Source organism: Corapipo altera, unplaced genomic scaffold (genome assembly GCF_003945725.1).
Source record: "Corapipo altera isolate COAL_440 unplaced genomic scaffold, ASM394572v1 61411, whole genome shotgun sequence".
Taxonomy (NCBI): Eukaryota; Metazoa; Chordata; class Aves; order Passeriformes; family Pipridae; genus Corapipo; species Corapipo altera.
Genome location: NW_020884875.1, coordinates 9,564,691 through 9,589,395, shown reverse-complemented (window position 1 = coordinate 9,589,395; position 24,705 = coordinate 9,564,691). Strand labels below are relative to the sequence as shown.

Below are 24,705 nucleotides of genomic sequence, written 5' to 3'. Positions count from 1 at the left end.
TATGGTCTGTATTACTAAACAATGGAATAGAGCAAAGGAATGTGTATATTAGCAATGTTAATTAACCAATAAAAATAACAGAATTGCTGTGTAGACCTCTGGTAAGTTAACCCAGTAACCGGTTGTCACACTGAACATCTTAATTAAATCCACTAATTCTAAAACACTGCAAAAACAAAACACACAAAAACAATCAATAAACGTGCACCAGCCAAGATGTGGTAAAATCTCTCCACATCACCACGCACTCCCATTCTTCCACAGAGAATTTCAATAGACAGTTCTTATATTTTCCCCAGAGCCAGGACAGCCTCCTTGTAAGTACAAACAGGTGACTGTGAGTTAAAGTGGGACTGATGTGACTGGTACTTGTCTATTCTTTGTCTAAACATCATTTGAATTATTACCATAGATGACACCAGCAAGAGGTGCCATCCAAAGACATGCTAAATAGCCTTCCTTGTATTCCACCAAGCAGTTTCCCATCTCCTTTGACTAGGCAGCATCATTTTTGTACCTGCATGTGAACGCTCAAAAATAACATTCCATACAAAATCAAAAGCTCAATCAATAAAACAGCACACCCTTTGACAAAATTTTTTAATGGAAAACTCTCAGAGTAACTACTTCAGATTTAAGACAACTTCCTATCATACTTCACATACTATAAGAATAAAAAAAAAATTAAAAAAATTAGAAAGCAATAAAAATATCTCTACTAATAAAGGCTTGTGTTGACAGACTTCAAGCTAATACTAAAACTGTAAAAAGCTTGAGAAATTACACGTTAATAATAATTATGGTCCAAATCTGCATCACCTTTCAACACAAAGAAAGTAGCATTAAAAAAATTAGAGGTAAAAATAGATCTAATTTTTGAAGAGTTCTATATTACAGAGTTTAAACAGTTATTTTTTAAAATTCAAGATCCTTTTTACACAACCCAAACCCAGGCTCTTAATGAGCATTTGTTTATCTCATCTTTAATTAAGCTATTTTTCAGTGCTAATTGATGGCATTTAACTTTCCTGTATTTATTTTTCATCAAAAGAATAAAATCATAAAAAACCTTGAAAACATAAAAATCCTTTACTGAATAGTTTTCCAAGATCATTATGGTATCTAAAGATCTTCTTCAAAAAGTTAAAGGACAAACAGGAAATTTTATGATTCCGTTATCCAGCCTGCAGCTGCATTTTCCCAAAAACCCACACCCATCCATCAACAACTAATAGGTGTGTATGTGCAGAGTTACCAAGCTCTGTTTTGGCTGATTGATAGCTGATTCTTTATTAAGGCCCTAGCATGCACACAAATACAGATACGCCTGCAGAAGCTTCTGCAGGCTACACAAGTATGCTCAATTTTTTTTTTTTTAATTCACCTTCTAGTTCCCTTGGAGGTAGGCAAGCACTCTGAGCGGAGGTGAGCAGCAGAAAGAGAGCCATCAGTCTTTTACAAAAAAAAAACCTCAAGAAGTTTGAAGCTTGAGTCTTTTTTTAACCTGTCTTATGCTTACATGAAGCCCTATACACATTTCCACAGAGAATCCTGTCGTTTCAGACAAGTATAAATTAATAATGTCTGTTACAAGACAGTATTTTCTTCCATGAAAGCAGATACTTAAAATATGGCATCAAGCTTCAGCAGAAAGTTTGGGCAAATAATCCCACGAACATAATGACAGAATATAAAGAAAGCTAGAAGGAAGTCAAGAGATCATATTTTCCTTCCCCCAAAGAGGTCTATTATACCTATATTACCCTTATTGCTCCAGTCAGATGTTTGTCTCATCTGTTCTTAAAAGCTGATAGCGATTCCACAACTCCTCTGCTTCACTGTTGAGAGACGCTAAGGCCTTCAACAATTTCCAAGGTAAATCCCCCTTGTTCCAACTTAAACACATTATGTCTTGCTGTACACCACAACAACACACAAAACACTTTTACTTCCAACTCACAGCAGATGTTCCACACACTGGAAGACTTTCATGAACATCCCTCAGCCTTTCATTCTCTGGAGTAAATAACCCTAGCTTGGTAAATATTTTTCCATATACCATGTCAAATTTTCAAACCAGCTGATAGCTGTCATTTCCTCTCAGCTGATCCATCTCAACACACAGAACTCCAATAAAAGGCCTTATAAGTTCTGTGTGGGAAAGAATAATGATGCTTGTTTTGCAGCTCAAAATATCTGCTTCCCAGCATGATGTACCCACTGACCCCCATCAGCATCACACTGTAGATTATCACAGATCCTCTTCTGCAAACTGACACTTATCCAACTATCTTGCACTTGAAAATCAGATTATTTTCTGGGCTGTTCTATTTTACTTGGTATAATTTCTCCAGGTTGTCAGAATGATTTTGAAACCCCATACTGTTCTTCAATATATTTGCATTCTTCTCAGCTTGTTGCCTGCTGCAAACTTAATAAAGACCATCTATTCCATCACCTAGGTCACTAATGAAAAATAATGTCTAAAACCAGTCAACCAGATTTATTACATCTGCAGCCCAGTGTAATTTCCTGGTTAGTGTTTCTACCCTATAAGCAATATAGTAAAAGGTTCTCAAAAACAACGATCTCTCCACCCCATGCCCTCACCCCACCAAGACAGATTTGCTGGTATGGCTTACTGGTAAAACTTGGCTTAAAAAAAAAAGCCAACGAAGTTCTGACTTATAGAGCACTAATATAAAAGCTTTCTGGATTTAGATCTACATAGATATATTCTTGGTTCTTCTGACAGGCATTTAAACAATAAAAACAGCCATATTTTTAAATGTAAATTAAAACATTTTAAGTGTCTCGTAGCAGTATCTAGGAGAGAAGTATTCTCACAAAATATAACAATGATCTATAGAAATTCATTTTCAGTAGCATCTTGATATTAAGAAGAATCACAGAGCAATTGAGGCTGGGTCTCAAGGCCATACCTACACATGAATGTAGAATATGCCTGGTTTAATCTTGTTTCTATTACGTGCTGTGTTGAAGTGGGATATAAGTCTAGTCACCTGACTGCAAAACAGTACCACATAGCAGAGGGGAAAAAAACATTCCCAACGTCTGTGTTCCCTGTACAACTTTTACAAAGGCACAGGAGAGCTTTTCCATTCAGGCTAGAACAGCAGGAGCTTGTTTCCAGCAGCATGCTCAGCCCCATGTCACAGATACCCCGAATAGCATGTTTGTCTCAAATACCATGCTTGCCTTCACTGCCTAGGGGCATGGCCACACTAAACATTCATGAGTGAAGCCACTGGGATATAAGGAAATATGATTATATGCAATTACACTGCCTCTTGCACTGTTGCAGTCAACACACAATGAAATATAAAGTAAGAAACTCCAAAAACCTGTGTCAGCCTTTTAGAGTTATTTGCTCCCCATAGCAGTTATCTGCCACCCTTTTCAGGCAAGCACAGCAATAATATGGAACCACTTATCCTCAGCACACTTTTTCACCTTTTCACATGCCTGTGAGAGCTGTCACAACATACCCTGTTGAACCTCACAGATCTAAGCTTGACTAAGTGGCTAGGAAAAAATATGGCAGAGAAGCAGAAACCTTACAATATTTGGGAGAAAGGGCAAGGGGACAGAGATGGCAGAGAAGAGCACATAGCAGGAATGTGTGCTAATGCCAGGTTGGCTGCTGCCACAACTCAGTGAGCAAAAATTCTTTAAAGACTACACAGAGGCAGAACTCCTTGATTAGCTCTTATGGAACAGAATGGTATCATGTCAAAGCAACATTTTCCTTCTCCAAACCTACTGCCATCCTGCTGCCATCCATCCCCCCCTTTCCTTTTCAGTTTGTCACAGAAACCACCCACCTTCCTGCTGCCCAGACTTTTGGCTGAAGTAACCTATTCTGTTTCTGCATGCTCCAGTCTCCCACTGAGCCATCAACCCCGCCCTAAGTACTGCACATGCTGCCTGACCCTCAGTTTAGTCCCAAGAGCCACCACCATCCTCCCATACACAAAGCATTTGGCAACCAGGTTCTTGGTATGCCTATCTCCATACGAAAACTACATCCACATGAACGAGCTCTGCAAGCCTAAACCTGGCTCAGGATCCCTGTCCCAGGTCTCAACTTCTCTTCCTCAGAGAACATATCTGCAGGTAAGGTGCATGGCTTTACACAGAGGCTGAAAATGCAAAGAGATGGAAAATCTCCAGCATAACGGAAATGTGTCAAGAAGTCCATTCACATGACCCATAACTCCCATGGGGAAGGGAGGCAGATACTACGATGGAGGAACGTTAACAGGGCCCAGAAGTTTTAGGCAGAGACAGAACCGGTAGTAGATGCAAAAATGGCCACAGCCACAAACATAACACCGTTATGTTCACCAAAAAAAAAAAGATAAAAAATAGCAAACTTAGCTATAGAGCAGGCAACAGAGACCCTGCTGCCACACTGTCATCTGGCTGCTTTAAAACTTCTATCTATCGACACATAACTGCAGATAACAAATATACTAATGTCTTTTATGATAAGCAACAGTACTGGTTTAGAATACTGACAGTAGTAAAAAATGTTCAAGTCTGTTTTTCATAGGAAAGAGGGAGGGGAAAGAAGACTTTCCTCCTCCTCTGAGACAAAACAGAAGTGGCTCATTGGGATTTCATGATCTTCACTCATGACATCTGTAGAAAGTCAGCCTCTACTTTACATAATGGAATGGCAGTAATACTGAAAGTTTCAAAGGGAAAATCAGTAATGCCAGAATGAATGACAGGAGACGCGGGGGCAGGCAGATTTCTAATGTTCAGCAACTGCCTCTTTTTTTCTGAGAGCAGATATTTAGAATACAGGTCATATTACTGCTACAGGAACAAATATATTGCACAGAAATCTGAGTGCCTCCTTTCTTAAGGTAAAACCAAACATTTATTTGTAGTCTCTACCTCATTGTTAACCTACACCAAAGAAACAACCAAACAAACAAATAAACAAGCAAACAAAAAGAAACAACTTCTCATTACAATTCATTAAACAGAGCAGAGGTTCATCAAGCCATCATGTAATCTGCCCAGAGCCCAGTCATGGCCCCAATCCTACAGAAGCTAAATGTCTGCAAGCATGAAATTGCACAGCCTCAAAAAGACCTCTCCGTAGATTAAGAAATTATTCAAATCTTTGTAACATCAATGCAAAAAAAAATCAATTCATCAATACAGCATACAGCAGCCTATATCTTGCAATTAGTGAGGACAGCTCCTTTATGACAATTTTTTTTGATAAATTTCAGACACAACTTAAAACTGGACTTCCCAAAATTAATGGCACTGGGGGAAAAAGGAGTGTACAAGACGCTGTTTCAGTATATCAGATTTTCAAGGTTTACTATTAAAAATTCAAGCTGTGTTGACTAGCAGTGATTAGCCACAATGTTCTGCCAGCTTTCTCAATGCATAAATACTTTCTTAGGCAGCAGAATAAAACACGTGGTTATATGGTCATTTGTTCTTTTTGTGTATGTGATACAATTTTGCAGAATAAAATTAAAGAGAAAGAATTTTACTCACTGGCAATGCAATGTCTGTGCACAAAACAAACAAAAGGACACAGCCAATGCTAATTTAAGAATGTTAATATGCATCTATCACATTTGCCACTGACAGTCAGAACTGAACCACACAGTTACCTCATTCATAAAATAAGTTACCCCTAGACCACACCCTGCTGCTCAAACATCACTACTCCCTTGCCTCAGCAGCTCACATTTCCAGCCATTAAATTCCCCAACCACTTTCTATATGCTCTTGCTATATCCTTTCCTGCTTCTATGCACACAGAAACACTGCAAACACCACAAATTGCTGGTTCAACAAGTAAGGCAGGATACGAGAACAGAACCCAAAGACACAGAGGGAGCAGTTCAGTGAAAAAGGCCGCAAGCAGAAAAGGCTGCTCAGGGGAGCATGGGACTGACACATGGGGAACAGTAGGACAGCCAATTTGTCAGACCTCCATCCCATTACTCTTTTCTTGCCTCGTTTTGCCTGATTGACTGTTCAAGTTTTAGTAGTGAACTGGTAAGATTTTTACTGCTATTTCTTTGTAGAGATTCAGTTATTTTAGCACCTTGGCACTTGTTTTCACATCACCAGCAATCCACTAGCAACAAGATCTGTCCCTCAAACCAGGTTGAACCTCGTGCTATAAAACAATTATTTGCATGTATAAAAATATTTTAAACTATTGTACTGCACGAACATTTTTCAATTAGGCAAAGCGTGTAGGTACCCAGATACTTAATTCTCTTTGCTTCCACCAAGCATCATGTGACACCCCCATCCTGAAATTCTGCAGCATGCCTACAGAACTATGGCTTGACCCTATAGGCTGATTTAATTTTGCTTTTTCCCTGTGGCTTAAGTCTGATCAGAGTTTTGATAAAGAACTACTTAAGATTATTTTTCATTCTTGACCCTGTCCTGTCCTTGCCTAAGTAGCTGAAACAAAATTCCAACAGAGTACAGCACACTCAGTGTGCTGTGGAGAAACACAGTATCTGGTCACTTTACATTACTTAGATACCACAGCACTCATAGAACAACAGTAGATAAATACCACGCTTTAAAGCATGACCACCTCATTTTCTAGGCATCAATCCTCCAGGGAGATTGCTATTTGAAAAATTTTGTTATGTATTTGAATAGTTTTTCAAATACACAAAAAAAGTCATCACCAGCACCATCTGACTTTTTTTCATGTATAGATAAAGGCTGTGTGCATGCACACACACAGATGAGCATGAATTTAATAGTTAAAAGGTATCACAAAGCTTTAAAATACTCACAAGTAGTATATGTAATCTTTCACTGAAAAGGGACACGATGAATTACATTGAAATAGATCATTCCTTTCTCTAACATGTGATGTGATAAATCATAGAGGACATAAAATCCACACATATACTAGTAAAATCTGGGTTAAGAGACAACTGCAGATACAAGTAATAATATTAATATTGGTGTACATGAAGCAGGGATGCAAATTTATGTGTGCAAGCATCAAAAAGACCCATCAAAACAAGATTAAACAGAATGACCTATACTGATAGCCAAGGACACAACTAACAGCAATAAAATACCAAGGGATGTGTTGTTTACACCGAAATCAGGCCTGTGCTCTCCACAGCACAGATGATTTATCTGCAGAAGACTCTACACTGACTGACAACAGGAAGGTGGCAACAAGGCTACCCAGCACACTGTACATGCCACTACTCTACCTGTTAGCCCAACACAACTTTAAAAGAAGGAAACACAGACAGTGGGCATGTGGTGGGGGGAAACAGTTTTCCCCCTGCAGTTATAAAATGGTAAAACCCCAGGGGGTGGTGACCCATGAAGTTTTGAAGTTTTAGCCAATGAGCGCTTCTGCAAAATATAAACATATCACAACCAGAACGGAAGAGAAAGTAGTTGTAGTTTTGTTGCAGAAGAAGGCAGCAATGTTGTGAATGCCATGAGGACCACGAGGAAGGGGCTCAGAGCCCCTTGGGGCCTCTAGGCCCCCTCAGCCTCCAGTTCGGGCTGCAGGGACTTGGAACAGTGTAATGCTGGGCTAAGTGCCTGTGGTTGAAAGCTAAAGAAGTTTTCTCCACTGTGAGTGAGCAAACGGAGCAGCGGCAGAGGCAGCAGTGAACAGAGGCTATGGCTAAAAGCCAACAGATAAGAACTGAACTGGAGAAGCAGCACAAAGAGCATGCAGCTGAACAAGGAAGACAGAGTTGTCTGAGAGAACCGAGAGAGAGCCAGCAGAGGAGAGAGAGGAGGTTGGGGTAAGAACTGAAACTAAAACCCCAAACTCCTTTTGTGACCTTTCTTAAGTGGAAAAGATGGACTCATACTGAATGGAAGTCCTAAAACTGCAGCAGCGCTGCAGAGAGGAGCTAAAAAGTTCAGAGAAAGAATGCGGAGGGGGATGACCTTGGCCCCCCTGCTGCTTGAGACAGAGCACTGGAGCTCTGCAAAAGGGCTTGAATCCCCTGAAGATAAGGACCGTCACGAAGACCCCTGAGCTTCGTGATATGACGTAGTGAAGTGACCCTTGTCCCGGTGAACACAACCTATGGAAGAAGACCCTCGCTTGAAATGAGTGGCCGAGGAGGCTTGGACACCCCTTCGTGTGTACTGGTAGAGATCCAGCTGCTGCGTAGAAGAAGAGAACCTGCTGCCTTAGAGACATTGCTGCTCTGAAGAAGGATCTTTCCTTCTTCCCTCCTGGACTTCTATTTGGAGGGGAGAAGAGATTTGATCCATTGTAAATACTTATGTCATGGTAGAGATAATTAAGATTGTATATAATGTATTGTAGTATTTATTTGTACAGTCATTGTAATATATTCCCTTTCCCCCATTTTGAGTCGTGTGGTTGTCTGGAAAACTCATATCACACCAGGTTGAGATGTAGGAGGGGGCTTGGAGTAGGGAATTGGATTTTTGGAGCTCTCAAACCATGACAGGGCAGCAGACTTGCAAAAACATGTATGGTGGCTGAAGTAAGCAAGATTGTGAGGGAAAAGAATCATGTCACAGTAACTGTTGGCTCCTAAATCATATAAAAGACATAATCAAATTTTTCTTTGTCAATCACAAGGAGGAACCCAAGAGATGCAGGGGAAAAAAAATTCAACTCAGTGACAGCAGTAGAAAACCCCTGAAAGGTAAGGACAGAAATAATGCTGGTAACAACACTAAATACGCATTTTAAGAATCAAACATGAGCTATGGAATGTATCTCTCAGGGCACAATCCATCCATATTAGAACAGAGAAATTCATTACTTGGCAACAATATTTAATCTATGCCATTCTCCAAATTTAAGATAACAGGTCACCTATAAACATATCCAATTTTTTATTATATAGAAATCTATGTGCACAAAGAAACTGTCAATCGAATACCACCTTCATGACATGAGCCTTAGAGCTCTTCTCTTTGTTTTTCTTAAGCATTGTAGGCATGATCTCATAATTCCATTGCACTCAATGGATCATTCCCACTTTTTCCCTAAGGGGAACTGACAGTCCATATTTTTCACTGATAAAAAACTTGCTTACGAAACTGTTTGTAACTTTCTTGAAACTTATTTAATCAAGTGCCTAAGCAAGAAGTGGCTTTAACTAGTGTTCTTCTTGAATTCTTGGCTGGTCACAATCTTATCATAGAATCACAGAATCACAGAATAGATTGGGTTGGAAAAGACCTCCAAGATCATCAAGTCCAACCTCTGATCCAACTCCAATTACTATATCATGGTACTAAGGGCCACGTCCAATCTCTTTTTAAAAACCTCCAGGGATGGTGAATCCACCACCTCTCTGGGTAGGCCGTTCCAATGCCTGATAACCCTCTCTGTAAAGAATTTCTTCCTAACATCTAACCTAAACCTCCCCTGGCAGAGCTTGAGCCCATGTCCCCTTGTCCTATTGTTGGTTGCCTGGGAGAAGAGACCAACCCCCACCTGGCTATAACCTCCCTTCAGGTAGTTGAAGAGAGTGATGAGGTCGCCTCTAAGCCTTCTCTTCTCCAGACTGAACAACCCCAGCTCCCTCAGCCTCTCCTCAGAGGACTTGTGCTCAAGTCCCTTCCCCAGCCTCGTTGCTCTTCTCTGGACCTGTTCCAGCACCTCAATATCCTTCCTGAACTGAGGGGCCCAGAGCTGAACACAATACTCAAGGTGTGGCCTCACCAATGCAGAGTACAGGGGAAGGATCACTTCCCTGCTCCTGCTGGCCACACTGTTCTTGATGCAGGCCAGGATGCCATTGGCCTTCTTGGCCACCTGGGCACACTGTTGGCTCATGTTCAGCCTCCTGTCAATCAGCACTCCCAGGTCCCTTTCCGCCTGGCTGCTCTCCAACCACTCTGTCCCCAGCCTGTAGCGCTGCAGGGGGTTGTTGTGGCCAAAGTGCAGGACGTGGCACTTGGCCTTGTTGAACTTCATTCCATTGGAGTCAGCCCATCTCTCCAGTCTATCCAGATCCCTCTGCAGAGCCCTCCTGCCTTCCAGTAGGTCGACACTCCCTCCCAACTTGGTGTCATCTGCAAATTTGCTGATGATGGACTCAATCCCCTCATCTAAATCATCAATAAAGACGTTAAAAAGGACTGGGCCCAGCACTGACTCCTGGGGGACACCACTGGTGACTGGCTGCCAACTGGATGCAGCCCCGTTGTTGTTGTTATCTAAGGATATCGGCTGTTTCACTGTAATGTATAAATTAGTTTAATGAAAATTCCGTGAACAACTCTGACATTTCCACAGGAGCAAGCAGATTACATAAGTGCTGGTACTGAACCTGAGTCCATATTTTATAATTACTGAAATTATTTTCAGAATGTCAGGAGAAGGACAGATGCAGCAAAAATAAATACATAAAAGAGGTCCTCTCCAAATTAAACTGAAATTGAAGAAAATTAACAAAACAAGACAGAAAGAGAACAGATTTAGTCTGGAAAAGTCAGGTATTTTACTTCTAGGGCAGGTACTTTAACCATGGAAGCTCTAAATAAAGGAGAAACTGCCTCTAGCCACTCATTTCTTTTATGTGTTTCTGTTTCTGACAGCTCCTCTCCACCTCAGAGAAGCCCAATCAATTTGTTTTTAGGAGAAGAGCATTTTAAACCAGAATATACCTACTCAAAGCTAAGTTTAATTTTTGTGCCACAATCTTTCAGTTCATACCCTGTCTCTCTCCTGTTTTTATTTTGCTGAACTCTGTGGGTATAGTAAGGAAACGAATCAGGATAAGGATCACTCATGCCTTAATTCAGTGATGGAAACTCACCTGCTTTAACTCACACCATGCACTGAGAGATCATCTCTGGCTACCTACTTCAGCTAGATACACTCTGAATGTCTAAAGCATAGTGATTTGTAGATGTTATCAGACATTCCCTGGTTCATCAGAGAATTTGCATGCTTCATAGACAGACAACAGCAACACTTAATTCTGATTAAATTAAATCTGTATTTCTGAGTCTGGCTTAACATTAAACATAAATGTCTTCCTTGGTATCTGGAAGTGTTTGGTGAAAATAACAAATCAGTAAAAATATCTAACAAGATATAAATAATCCATCTCCACAGTGGCAGTGTGCAAAAATGTACTTCAGTATAATTTTCTAATGGACTTGAAAGTGGGATACTAACAGCCGTGCAGATTTACAATCATGTTAAGCTTATATAAAGTCAGTTTTGCTACTAGAGAAAGCCTGAGAGAAAGCTCCCAGATATTTATTCTGCCTCCATGCCATTGCAGCCCGCTGCCAGAAGGGGCATTTGTGCAGCTGGGCAGTTAAACATGCTGAAGAACTTGCATTAAGCAAGGTGCAACCAGGATCAGTTCTGCCTGTGTCCACTGGACCACTTGTGCCAGCACAGCCAGGGCGTGCTCTGAGCATGGAAAACCTCCCTTCTTTCTCAACCACCACCTTTATCTCTGTTTATGCCAACTATGCTAAGGTTGCTCACCCCTGAATCAGCTCTCCTTGTCCTGCCTAAAGCTGCATCCTTGGCATGCCACTGGCTCTGAAGCTCCAGAATACAGTGTGTTGTGCCTCCCTGGAGCCATTCAGGACCTCTAGATGTTTTTCACAATGAAAACATAGGACTTTTCACATTTTGAAATTCAGTCTTCGTGTCAACATGCATAAAACGTGCAAATACAGCAGCCAACATGGCCCATGCACACCATCCCTGATGCCACAGCCATTGTTAACCTCAGCACTGTGAGCCCTGTTAAAAAAGACAGCAGTATTAAAGATACTTTAAAATACCATCTGCAGAAACATAAGCACTTTAATAACTAGATATGATTATGCTGACAAGGGGCTATTTCTTTACTATACTTTAATAAAGTCTCAGCAACATTACAGAAGGTGCACTTACATCTCAGTGATCAGCCACAAAAATATGTATGTGAATGCAACTGAGGTGACTGCATTGCAGTCATTTTTCAAACTCAGAGAAAAATATCTAATAAGATTCAATGTCAAACATCTTAGCAAGAGTAAGCAAGGTCAAGTTTCAAGAGCCATTTTCTGCTCTGGCTGCAGTCAACAGGAGTTTAGCCATTAACTTTAAAAGAGGCTGTCTTCTGCCCACACAACAGTTTCAGGTTAATATAAAGTACCAAGGACACCAAAAGAAGGCACCAAAAACCATTTTCCTTAACGGTTTTTTCTCTCTGCCATTCCAATAATCAAATATTTGATGTGAAATTAGTTTTATATTTTCTTGATTTTTCCTAATTAATAGGTTTGCTTATTGTCTAAGATTTCTTATACATCAGAACCTAAAACACGAGTCTTTTCCTAGACAGCAGATATCCTATGAAGTACAGACTTCTGATATGCCATTTAAGTCAGAACAACAGAGCACTTAAATCCACTTTCCCAGCAATTAGTTTCAATTATTCACATACCTAACCTTACTATCACCAAAAGCTACACAGCAATATCAAGTTGAAACCGAGTAACTAGCCCCTTGTGCCAGAGCTTAGCGTTTTGTTCACAATACGTTGTCACACTAACACAAGCTTATTCACATACAGAGATTGTCTTGTAGTACTAAAGCACTTTTGAGAAAGTAGTAAGTGAAAAGAGTTTGTTTCTTAAGACATGTTGTTATGTTCATAGCTCAATACTTTCTCAACTAATTACTAATAGAAAACAAGAAAATAAGACATACAAATAAAAAATACACGCTTTCAAACCAAACAGCTCAAAACTACTGGAAAATCAAATCCAAGGTACAGAAATTGTACAGATACAATTAAACTCAGTATCTGAATACATATTATCATAACTAAGTAACAATTTATACAAGAATATACAGTCTTTACTTCCATAATCAAAACAGTAGCTTAACAATCCTATACATTCAGTAGAACTCATATATTCTTTGTTCCTACCTTTTCATCCACAGGACTGTTCACAGAATTTCTTAAGGAAACAGTTCTACTTCCATGATACATGTATTTGATATCATTCATAAAGAAATCAGATTTCTTCCTTGATTTTTAACAAGAAAAATCTTCAATATGAAACAAAAACTTGAACATAAGAACTTTTTGTCACTTTGAAAATCCCTCACATAGCTCCTCTAAAAGACAGGCATAAAAAGGTGACTGCACAATCCTCAGGTTTTCATTTACAATCTTCATTTCTTTCCAGTTATTCTAAGGCAGATCAACCACCACACTTAGCCTCCATTTTAACTGTCCTGACAAGAAGACTAGCCCACTCTAAAATCATAAAAACCATGTACTATACTGTGAGCACAATACAGAAAAACTTCATATACTTACAAACTTCCTCTTCTTGGGAGGCTCAACTCTTTCTGCAACAGAAAAAAAAGTTACAGTGTATTAGGAATAAAACATTTCAGTTGGAAGTGGCCTTTTTAAGAAAAGTACTGTAATCCTCTCATCCCACTAGTAGCAGAGAGATAGAAGATGTGTTGTGACAACAATAAAAGATGATATATATTTTACATGTACCACTTTCTACTCTTATTTGAAATATTATCATTAGCAATTGGAAAAGCTAGGCCTTTTTGTAGCAGCAATATTAAAATATTTCAGGCAATAGATATTATGGAAAAGCCTTACAGTCAGCTATGATGCACTGGTAACACTACTAAAATTTGCAAGAGTCAGTAACAAAGATATACTAAGTTCTTTCTAACACTGATCATTTGCAAAAGTTGTTAACAACAGGATCACAAGCTAAATAGATGACCATCACCACCAAGCTTTCTATACTATGTTCTTTAAGATAAAAAAGATGAAGTACATAACAGTTTTGTCCACTATAAATAATTATAATTGATTACAATCTTCTACAAAGTACTAGCATAACAACAGAAACACTGTTGTTAACATTTCTAAAACTCTTGCTGAGAACAATTAACAACTAACTACTTTTTATGTGACTGGCCAGATACCTCGTTGTCAAATGGAAATTACAAACAAACATTTTACTGTTATTTTAGCATGGAAGAAAGCCATGAGATCCATAAAGTTCTGCCCATCAGAAACAAGCAAAATATATACACCCACAAGTAGATTATCTTCTATTGTATAAATCACAGAATAGCTGAGGCTGGAAGATCCTCTGGAGATCCTCTGGTCTAACCTGTTCACAGCAGGGCCTATTGCAACAGGTTACTCAAAATTACATCCAGTTGGGATTTGAAAATCTGTAAAGATGGACACTCCAAAACCTCTCCAAACAATTTGCTGCAGTGTTCCACCACCTTCCTTTTTTTTATTTCTCACATGAACTTATATTCTGAAAGCTAATTAGTTAAGTTGTCTTTGCAATCATGCCCAGCAGGGGATATCAACTACATTCAAACAAAGGGACAACTTGTCTGACATAGAGGTCATACAGTCAAGATACATGTGAAGTTGAAGAGCATCACGAAAGACAAGACTGCATATGAGAATGGTTCAAGTTATATGGATGGATTTACTCCTTTAACTGCATTCTTTTATATTTATTTACAGTAACCTCAAAAAAGGATGTTGTAAAGTTTCTACTCAGTTTCCATTCAATAAGTTATCAAAGGGAATAATTGCAAAACTCTTCCAAAAGTAGATACATACATGCACTCTGTGTAAGTGTGCACACACAATTATTTCACACAGCAAAGAAAGTAAAGTTATAGGTATTGATCAGAAAACATGTATGAAAATACAATTGAATGGACAAAAATAGTTCAGCCAGGCACCCTAGAAAAGGCCATAGAAGAATAAATAATTATGTATTCTTTAGAGAATTTTAAATGGTGTGCAGCAAATAAAGCCGGGGCTGCTAAATGAATGATAAGGCCTAAAATATCAAGTAGCTGCTCAATTCCTGAGCACCACCTATCCTGTTCACTGAATGAGGCAGGAAAAAATAGTGTGAAACAATGCAATTAGAGATCACAACGCAAAGGCACAGGAGAGCAGAATTAGGGACCTTGGTAACTAATTCTGGCACTTCCTAGGAAGTTCCAGCAACTGTTCAGAATGTGCATTTTAAAACAACACCTTTTAGCATGACATAAGCTTATATACACAAGAACAGTTACACCTGCACACAATATTGCATTATAAAGCTAATTCCCCTAAATTTAAAACGTCACACTCATCAGGAACAAAATGTAACTGCAAGTTAGAACCCACGTACTTCCCTTAGTATTTTTTCCTTGAATATTTACAATGTCATTGTGTTCAATTTCTAACACAAAAATTTACTTGTAATGCTAGGCACTGTCATACTGCAGCAGACAATGCTTGTGGAAAAACTGCCAAAATGTATAAGCAAGAATCATCCATGGGTTTATGTTGCAATATGTACTTTTAATTTGTTTCCTATTAATCAGATTTTTTTTTTGTTTTGTTCAATCAGGTTGTTTTGGTTGTAGTTCATCATTATAACAGCACAGACAGATACTGCCTTCTGTAGACACCTGAAGTCACATTAAGCTCTTGGCGCATTCTCATGCATGCCATACTGAAGCATTACTTTTAACTGCAGAAGAAGGCTCCAAAAGATTACTGACTCACTGATAAAGATGTTAAAAACTGCCAAGATTACCCCACATGAAGTAAAAAATAAGCAAAACCTTAAGTATGTAATTCACATAGGATGATTTAGAAAACATTTTATTTCTAAGGCTGGATTTTAAAACAATATACATATAAACAAACGAAGGACAGAAATAAAAGAAATGTCCTTCCTGGATAAGATCTCTATCCTCATTTTTCTTATATATCATAGCAATGATATTAAAATTAAAGGTCACTTCTCTCATGCTTCTCCAGCTGGAGTGTCTCCAAGAAAAAAAAAGAATCTGAAATGTAGTAAACAGAAGCTTATTTTTCTGTCTCAGATCAGCCTGAATTATTGCAGCTCCTACATGATTTTTCTAGTTTCACTTAGGACTCACCTGCCTCAAAGATTTTTTCACAGCCTGAAGGAATTAGTAGATTATCAGCTGTATCAGTACAGGCCTTCTCGCTCCAGACAAGGCTCACTAACCTGATGCTAGCTTTGTAATAGTACAGCGCCACTCCACAACTGGATCTACACAAAACATTTGGGAAAAGCATAAACAAGTTCTACACGGGGCTAGCCAATAGCTTAGATTAGAGAAATCATTTATTTCCTAGGTATATAAACACCATCCATTCTAAAAACCTAAAGATGCCACTTTTACCCTGTTACCTAGCTGTTTTACTTACAGCCATTGAAAATGAGGATGAACGATACCACACCAAAAATCACCGAGTTCTTAAGGGTTGCAACACTCTGGCTCAGATCTCAGTTAAACTGCAAGTGATCTGCAACAACTGGCATTACAGCGTTTCCTTTCTGAAAGCCTCAACTGAAGACCCAAAAAACCTGTCTGTCCTAGTTCCGCTGCCCAGCATCCAACACATGCAGACTGCTTAAGGTAAAATTTAGCAGGGTCAGGACCTTCAGATCACCTACTTAGCAAGCAAGCACCTGGGGCATTAAAAAGAGAAAAAGATGCCTTTGCTACCATTCGGCATGGCTTTCAGTCACCAGCCCTGTCCCAGAGGACAACACTATGTGCTTTTGCCCTTATCCTACATGGAATTCTCCTCTGGTCAGTTCAAGCTGGGCTCATTTTAGGACTGTGTCATTCCACTGCAGTAATACAAAGCAGACTTAATGGACCAGAGACTCTTGCCCTTGAGGCCCTGTGTATTTCAAAAACTGTTGTCACAAAACATGATATACCTTGCCTCAAATTTAAGATATCTGTGCAAGCTGTACCAAATTGCTGTGATGTTACATTAAGAACCACGTGTACTGAATTTAATTGCAACTATCATTAATAAATTCAAATTCTACTCTGTGCATTTTACTATCAATAACATGGTTTTACAAGCACAAGTGCTTTTTGATTATTTCAGTAATTATGATTCTTCCTCTGGTTCTACACACCTGTGAAACACTTCAGTATGGACAAGTTCAATATCTCTGCATCAGAGTGCAGATATTCAGCCTTATAAAAAAACCACACTGACCAAATAAAGCACAGTGAACTTAGTTCTGGATCAAAGCCTTCACCCCACTAACTAGAAACACGGTTTAACTAAAAAAATTATATTAATAGATTTAAATGACAGAGGTGACTTAGACTTTACAAAACATTTAAAATACTGAATTTCATCCCCTATATGGGAGGAAGAAAAGATGACATTAACTTACTTGTTACTGCTTGCTACTAGATTCAGTTTTAAAGAATCAACAAGAAACTGCCACATCCATAAACAACTAAAGACATAGGTAACGTTGTCAATACAGATTGACTTCACAACCACAGTAAATCTGCTTCATCTTCCAACAACTGCAATCTTCTTTCAGAATTTCCAGTTGTCCATAAAGTGGTCTGGAAAAACACACTTTTTCAAGACAAATTCCAGTAATGCACTCTTGAGCTGGGGAGGTGTTAGATATGATAAGATTCATATGACTTTTTTTTTTATTTTTATCACTTTTGCTGTACCCATCCATTATAAACTGTAAGCATCTAAAGACTTCCTGGTAACACGTGTTAGATCTTAAGACTAGGTTAACATTGTAACATTAACAATGCATTAATAACAGTAGGAAGAAAAAAATCAGCAATGGCACACAATTCACCTTCTTATCATGACTGACAGCAAGAACTACTGCTTTGAGGGATGAATTTGAAGGATTTCTTCTTTAGCAATTACTACGCTTCTGCTAAGATAAGATGGGGGACAACAGCAGATCTGTCGTGTGTCTCACACCAAATGTGCTTCTCCTGCTCTAAGTCTGTTTCTCTGGAAAAGCTCTCTTTTGTTCTTATGACAACTTACAGTGTTTCCTAATAAGCCTCTTCCTCAGAAATGGTTTTATAGTGATACCAGGGTGGAATTTTTCTAGTCAGGATTAACTAATTTTCAAAAAGACGAAGAAATATGTTCTTTGTCAGTCAAGATGTTCTCACTCAGATCTGATTTCTGTCAAAACAGGTGTAATTATAAAACTGTTCTCACTTTCAGATGACCCAAGTGACTTCATATTAGCACCACCTCTTTCTCAGCACTCTGAGTTTTAAGCCTGTCCAAGTTGCAATTCTATATCCACTTTTCTCAGGAAAACTGTACCGATACCATCTTCATTCATAATGTAAGTCAATGCCTTATGGTGAAGTTTGATGTTCTGCCTTTCAGCTGAAAACTTTCTCATTCTTTTCATTTATTCAGATGCAGTCACCAGTATACCTGAGTTTTTGCTTGCTTAGTGTGTACCCTCATCAATTAAACCAAAGGTCATCTCTTCACAAGCACATTCAAGAATGAAAATTGCCACTACTGCACTGGCAAACACCAGAAGGTAGTTACCACTACTCAAGGAAGATTCCATTCAATTTCCACAGATTTTAATGGGGATATAGTGTAGAAGTGAACCGGCCTGTTAGTCTCGGTTCATTACCTGTTAAAGTTATGGAGAAGATTATTCTGAAAGGTACTGAATAACACCTGAAAGACAATGCAGTCATCAGTCAGAGCTAGCTTGGCTTCATGAGAAGAAAGTCCTGCTTGTCAAACCTGATTTCCTTTCATGACAAGGGGGAAGCCAGTTTATGTCATCTTTTTGGATTTCAGTAAAGCTTTTGATACTGTCTCTCACAGGATCCTTCTGGACAAAATATGATGGGTGAGCAATTGGCTCATGGGTTGAGCACAGAGGGTAATAGTGAACGGGGTGACATCAGACTGGTGACCTGTCACTAGTGGGGTTCCACAGGGCTCCATCTTGGGCACTGTGCTCTTCAACGTCTTCGTAAATGACTTGGACACAGGACTGGAAGGGATACTAAGCAAGTCTGCAGATGACACAATACTCAAGGGAGCTAATGACTCTCTCAAAGACTGGGAGGACCTGCAGAGAGAGACTTCAACAAATTAGAGGACTGGACAACCACCAACCCTATGAAGTTCAACAAGGGGAAGTGCCATATTCTGCATCTGGGATGGGGCAACCCTGGATGTTCGTACAGAGTGGGGAATGAGATGCTGGAAAGCAATGCCATGGAAAGAGACCTGGGGGTTCTGGTCAATGGCAAGTTGAATGTGAGTCAGCAGGCAGCCAGGAGGGATAACCGTGTCCGGGGGGGCATCAGGCAAAGCATCACCAGCCGGTTGAGGGAGGGGATTGTCCCACTTTGCTCTGCACTGGGGCAGCCTCACCTTGAATATTGTGGCAGTTTTGGGTGCCACAATATAAGAAAGATATTAAGCTGTTAGAGAGCATCCAAATGAGGGCAACGACGATGGTGAAGGGCCTTGAGGAGAAGATGTATGAGGAGCAGCTGAGATCACTTAGTGTGTTCAGCCTAGAGAAGAGGAGAGGGAGGGGGGAGACTTCATTGCATTCTGCAACTTTCTTGTGAGGGGAAAAGGAGAGGCAGACACTGATCTCTTCTCTGTGGTGACCAGTGACAGGACCCAAGGGCATGGCCTGAAGTTACGTCAGGGAAGGTTTAGGTTGGAAAGAGGTTCTTCTCCCAAAGGGTGGTTGGGCACTGGAACAGGCTCCCCAAGGAAATGGTCAGAGCACCAAGCCTGACAGAGTTCAAGAAGTGTTTGGACTATGCCCTCAGTGACATGGGGGGATGGTCCTGTGCAGGGCTAAGAGTTGGACTCGATCTTTGTGGGTCCCTTCCAACTTGGTATATTCTGTGATTTTGTCTAATTCTATACTGTGTGTTCTTTGAAATTCATTTTTCTCTCTTCAGTTAACTTTCTCTGCTTTTGTTACAGGCACTGCTGACTGTATTATTCAAAGGAGATACATACCTTTCCATCAGTTCTATGTGTTCTGGCTACATACGAAAACCATACAATAAAAAGAAATCAATCACTTTATCATGTACAAGAACTACTTAATTAATCTATTTTTATTTCCCTATAGATGAACCAGATACAACATTAAGATTTATACTAGACTAGACTAACGAAGTAAAGAGCAGTTAAATGTGTTTTGCTTTGCCTAGTATTCTTCTAGAAACTCTCATATAGCATTAAAAACACTGATCCTCATGGAAAAAGATGAAACATTTCAGAATGATTCCATGCATTTACAGTAAGGATTTTCCTACTAACTACACTGTAGTCTGAAGTCTCTCCAACTGCAGGATTGGTAGTAACATTTGGCAACCAAAAGAACTTGCTCAGAAAAATTACACTGTTTAAGAGATACAATACAAATGACGCTCCCAACTAAATTTTGAAATAAATTAACAGAAATCAAAGAAAAACAACTACACCAGGATGCATAGGTTGTAATTAGCTTGCTTTTTTGTTTGTTTGTTTTACAGTTCAGAGAAAGTAGCAAGAACCTGAAAAGAGAGGATAAAGGAGTCAGTCACTCAAAGAAGTTTGGAGTATCATCTATTGATCCTGGAAACAGAAAAAATAATAATCAAACTGACTTGGCCAGGGAAAGAAAATGAAGTTAATAAATAAATAAGTAAATCAAAAGTGCTGAAAACATACCATTTATGGGAATAAAATTCATCAACACAGAAAATGACAGGGAGAGACAACAAAGTTTGGGGGTTTTTTTAAATGCTTATTGGCATGCCTAGTTTATCCCAACTGAATCCATAAATACTCAGTGCTTCAAGGATGTACCACATCATCACAAAAAAAGTAACTCCAAACACTGTATCAGTAACCTACTGCTCAAATGAGAAACAGGAATGCAGTTAAGAATTACTCAAACTATGCATAATAACATAATCTCTGCTATATCTCATATTCTCAGCCAAAAGCAGCAGTGGCAGACTCATCAACTCCACTTCCTTACCGCAGTAGCTTATTTGGAGAGTAGCTACTGTAATTAGTAAAAGGTGAAAACTCCCTTTAATGAAAAGCACAAACGCCTCTGAAAGACAGCAATTTGACTATTGCCAACATTAGCTCAGTGAGTCTTTGCATTTTCTTTGTTTCTTTTAAGTAAAGTAAAAACAGCAGAAAAATATTACTTCAGAGGTTTTCACTGTTACCCACCATGTTGCATTCTTAGCTCAACTTTTAAAAAATCAATAACCATGTTTCTTTAACAAAACAGTATGAAAATTCTCAGTGAGATCTTCACCTGAAGTATACAGAATCATTTAATTTAACACAGTGTTAGAAAATCCATGCTTTGTTCTGACCAGCTATCACACAGTTTATTTCACCCCTTGGCAAAGTACCACTTCACCACATGACTAATGGAGAAAATGCATGGACTGCAAAGTGTTTGAAACAACAACACTCAAAAGATTCCAGCTGCTAAGTTCACATGAATATTCCTATCATTAGAGTTTAAAAGTGTTATCATATATTAATGGAAAAGGAGAAGAAAAAGAAAAAATAATCACACAAGACGTAAATGCCATAAATTTGTTCATCTGAACAAATATAAGCAATTATACAGTTAACCACCACTGGAAAATTCTGAATCCATTTTGACTAAAGGCAGGGATTTCTCTAAGTTCTGTTTGAATCTCTAGGTTCTTTCATCAAACAGAAAGCAGTGGGTTTTTTATCGGCATACCTACAAAAGATTTTGCCTGCTATTAAAAAGCAGAACAAAAAAATCACCACCACAGGACACAGGGGCCACTCTTGACACTTCTTGACATTATGGTTGCTGGAGACCATTATGCCCACAGGAATCTAGATGCCTTCCTTTTCCCAGCTGCACATCATGTTTTGTATTACACAGTTCAGCAGCTGCTGCTGAACTTTGTTGAAATCAGTAACTAGAAGATAAAATGATTAAGGTTACCTTCAGCATGAAGGAGACTTGCCTACACTTGGGCTTTGATTCCAACAGTTTTTGTTAGTCATTTTGCACAGGATAGAAGGGGCTAAAAAGAGTACAAATTCCTTTTTCCAGGACTTATTACCACTAGCCAAATATAGGCCTTGCTCTACCTTAACACATTCACAATCATCAGCTGGAAGAGACCAGGTAAACCGAAAGGGGAAAGTTCACTGGAATTTAATTTTAAGCTATGTTACTCAGCTGAATGGAGTCACAGAGTCTGGTCAAAACACTATTGTGCCCACAATGTCCACTTTCAGACCCATAGAGCTGAGCTCTGCAGCTGCTCTTCATACAGAAGGGAAAGACTTGCAGAAAGCCAGGAACAAAGGGCAGAAATAACTCACTTTTTTACCCAGAAAAGTCACATGGAACAGCAGTGACAAAACACTGTTTTTTTGCTTTTGGCAAACAACAGAAATGCCTCTCGCATAAAATGGAAACTATACATTTGCTCTGTTAATGATTCCAGACCTTCTGCCCCTTATGTAATTAGAGGTCTCAAAATCAGAGATTTTACTTAATGTTGACATTTTAATTAGTATTTGTAAATTCACATTTGATTGGTTCAGCTGATCTTGCACAGCTTACTAGCAATGTACCCTACTGATGTGAAAGAAAGGTTCAAGTTCTAGAGCAAGGGTTACACACTGTAAAAATTGAGACTGTCTGGAGACCAGCTAGGTAAATATTAACGCCATTTGTGAAACCAGCTTAATCAAAACGCACACTTCATTTTTTCACTTCAAAACTCTGCTCACACATTTCTCTCAACATCTGATTTCAGCTTATTCAATTTCAGCTGAAGCTTGATTTCCTACAGGACTTTAAATGCCCTGAAAACTTTGAAGATCCACTCTAGTGTCTTCCTCTCCCAAAGGAGAGCCCCACTGTCATAATCTTTTGTCTCTGCCACTATTATAAATCTAAACATTGCTGTTTATAGGCCTTCTCACATTTCCTACCTTGCTCCTGCTTGTTTGCCACACTTGCTGCTGACCTGCAAAAGACTACTGTCACTGCTCCTCTTCCTATACGGTAGGCAAGAGGACACTACCACCCAGTCAATACACACTCTAAAGCAAGAAAATTTGATTTTAACGTCTCCAAAAATAGTATGGCAAAAATCCCATGATCCATATTGATATTACGTTGCTCTCCCTGCTGATGTTATCCAAGTTCTCTAATAAGCTGCAATCTCAATTTTGAGTATCCACTGCAGGAAGACAGGAAAATAAGGCTCTTTTTAAGTATTCCTTTCCTTATCAGAAAGGGAACATAACACAAGCATTATCAGTCTGCTATTTTTATTTTCATCTGAAAGTCTCAAAATGTGTGCATCAACATATATATCTCATGTATCAATCTGTGATCTTAAATCTCTGATGCAAGCAGGAAGCTAATGTCTAGCAAAGACTGCCTTGAGGCACAACCCCAGTTTCTTAATACTGACAGTTTTACTGGAATAATCCTTGATAAAACAATACAAATTACTAGAGCAGCGCTGGACCACTGTGCATAACAATTTCTGAACTCTTGACATGAAATAAAGCACTGTTTCAGCCTAGACAAGGCTTTCAGCTAAAAACCACAGCGGACAGACAATCCTCCTTATATAAAAAGGCAAACATGTAACTGTGATAAATCCTGTTCCACAATTTATATCATTAACTGTTCTCTCTGTATGTGCTAGCAATAAAGTTAGGTATATTTTATAAGTTTTGTTGGGACTACTAACACCCTAGATCAATTGAGATTAGGACCCAGATAATCTTTTGATTTATTGCCACTTTATAGCCAGTTCCATTTCCTTCTTTGCCCAATACAGCAAAATGATTGTTCCAAGAGAAACTAAGTAAATCATATCAGAAACTGTATTAAGTTTTGCAAGCATTACATTTCTTAAACTCCCTTTTACCTTTGAGTGATAATCCTATTTATACCAGCTTAATAAGGTCTAACAGGATAAGTGAAGGTTACTCGAATTTACACCTCTATCTAGTATGGTTGTGTGCAAGTTTCTGTCATGAAGTATCTGCTTATTAATGGGAATAACTTTCCAAAGGCACAGAGATTTCTCATCAGAGTAGTCTCAAAGACCCTCAAAAATAAGTTTAAAAAAAAAAAAAAAGATAAGAAAAGAACATACACCTTCAGGTTTGTATCTATTCAACATGAAATAAAAATAAAAGAGAGACAACCATAGTTTCTTCTCTACACTTCTTAACTGTTTTTAAGCCAGCAGGAGAGAGACTGAGACTGCAATAGGAAAAATTCCTCCCAGTTCCTATACCGATTTATATGATTAAACTGCCAGGCTAATCCATCAGTTTTCACCTTTTCTGCAGTCATGCCACCAAGATATTTGAGTCAAAGAAAGCACCAGTGTATTTTCTATGCTAATTTCATTAGAAAAGATCATGGAATCACAGCACAGTTAGAATTGGAAGGGACCTCTGGAGATCACCTAGTCCAACCCCCCTGCCAAGGCAGGGTCACCTAGAGTAGGATACACAGGAACATGTCCAGGTAGGGTTTGAATGTCTCCAGAAACAGAGACTCTACTACCTCCCTGGGCAGCCTGTTCCAGTGCTCTGCCACCCTCAATAGAAAAAAGTTCTTCCTCATGTTGAGGTGAAACTTCTTATGTCATTGCTTCTCATCCTGTTGCTGGGAACCACTGAAAAGCATCTGATACGATCCTCTTGGCACCTGCCTTTGAAATATCTATATGCATTAATTAGATCCCCTCTCAGTCTTCTCTAGATTAAAGAGGCCCAGCTCCCGCAGTTT

At 39.0% G+C, this 24,705-nt stretch overlaps 1 protein-coding gene across 5 annotated transcripts in view; it reads right to left on the bottom strand.

Annotated features, from left to right (window-relative positions):
* Positions 1–24,705, bottom strand: part of MAST4 (microtubule associated serine/threonine kinase family member 4) — a 300,551-nt gene that overhangs the window by 139,037 nt on the left and 136,809 nt on the right. For 4 of the 5 annotated variants that reach the window (XM_027634973.1, XM_027634974.1, XM_027634975.1 and 1 more), the window contains one exon: positions 13,347–13,378. In XM_027634973.1, coding sequence (XP_027490774.1) covers positions 13,347–13,378 — 32 coding nt within the window. Of the gene's footprint in view, positions 1–13,342; positions 13,379–24,705 lie in introns of those variants that run through there. The other variant, XM_027634983.1, reaches the window with a different exon arrangement.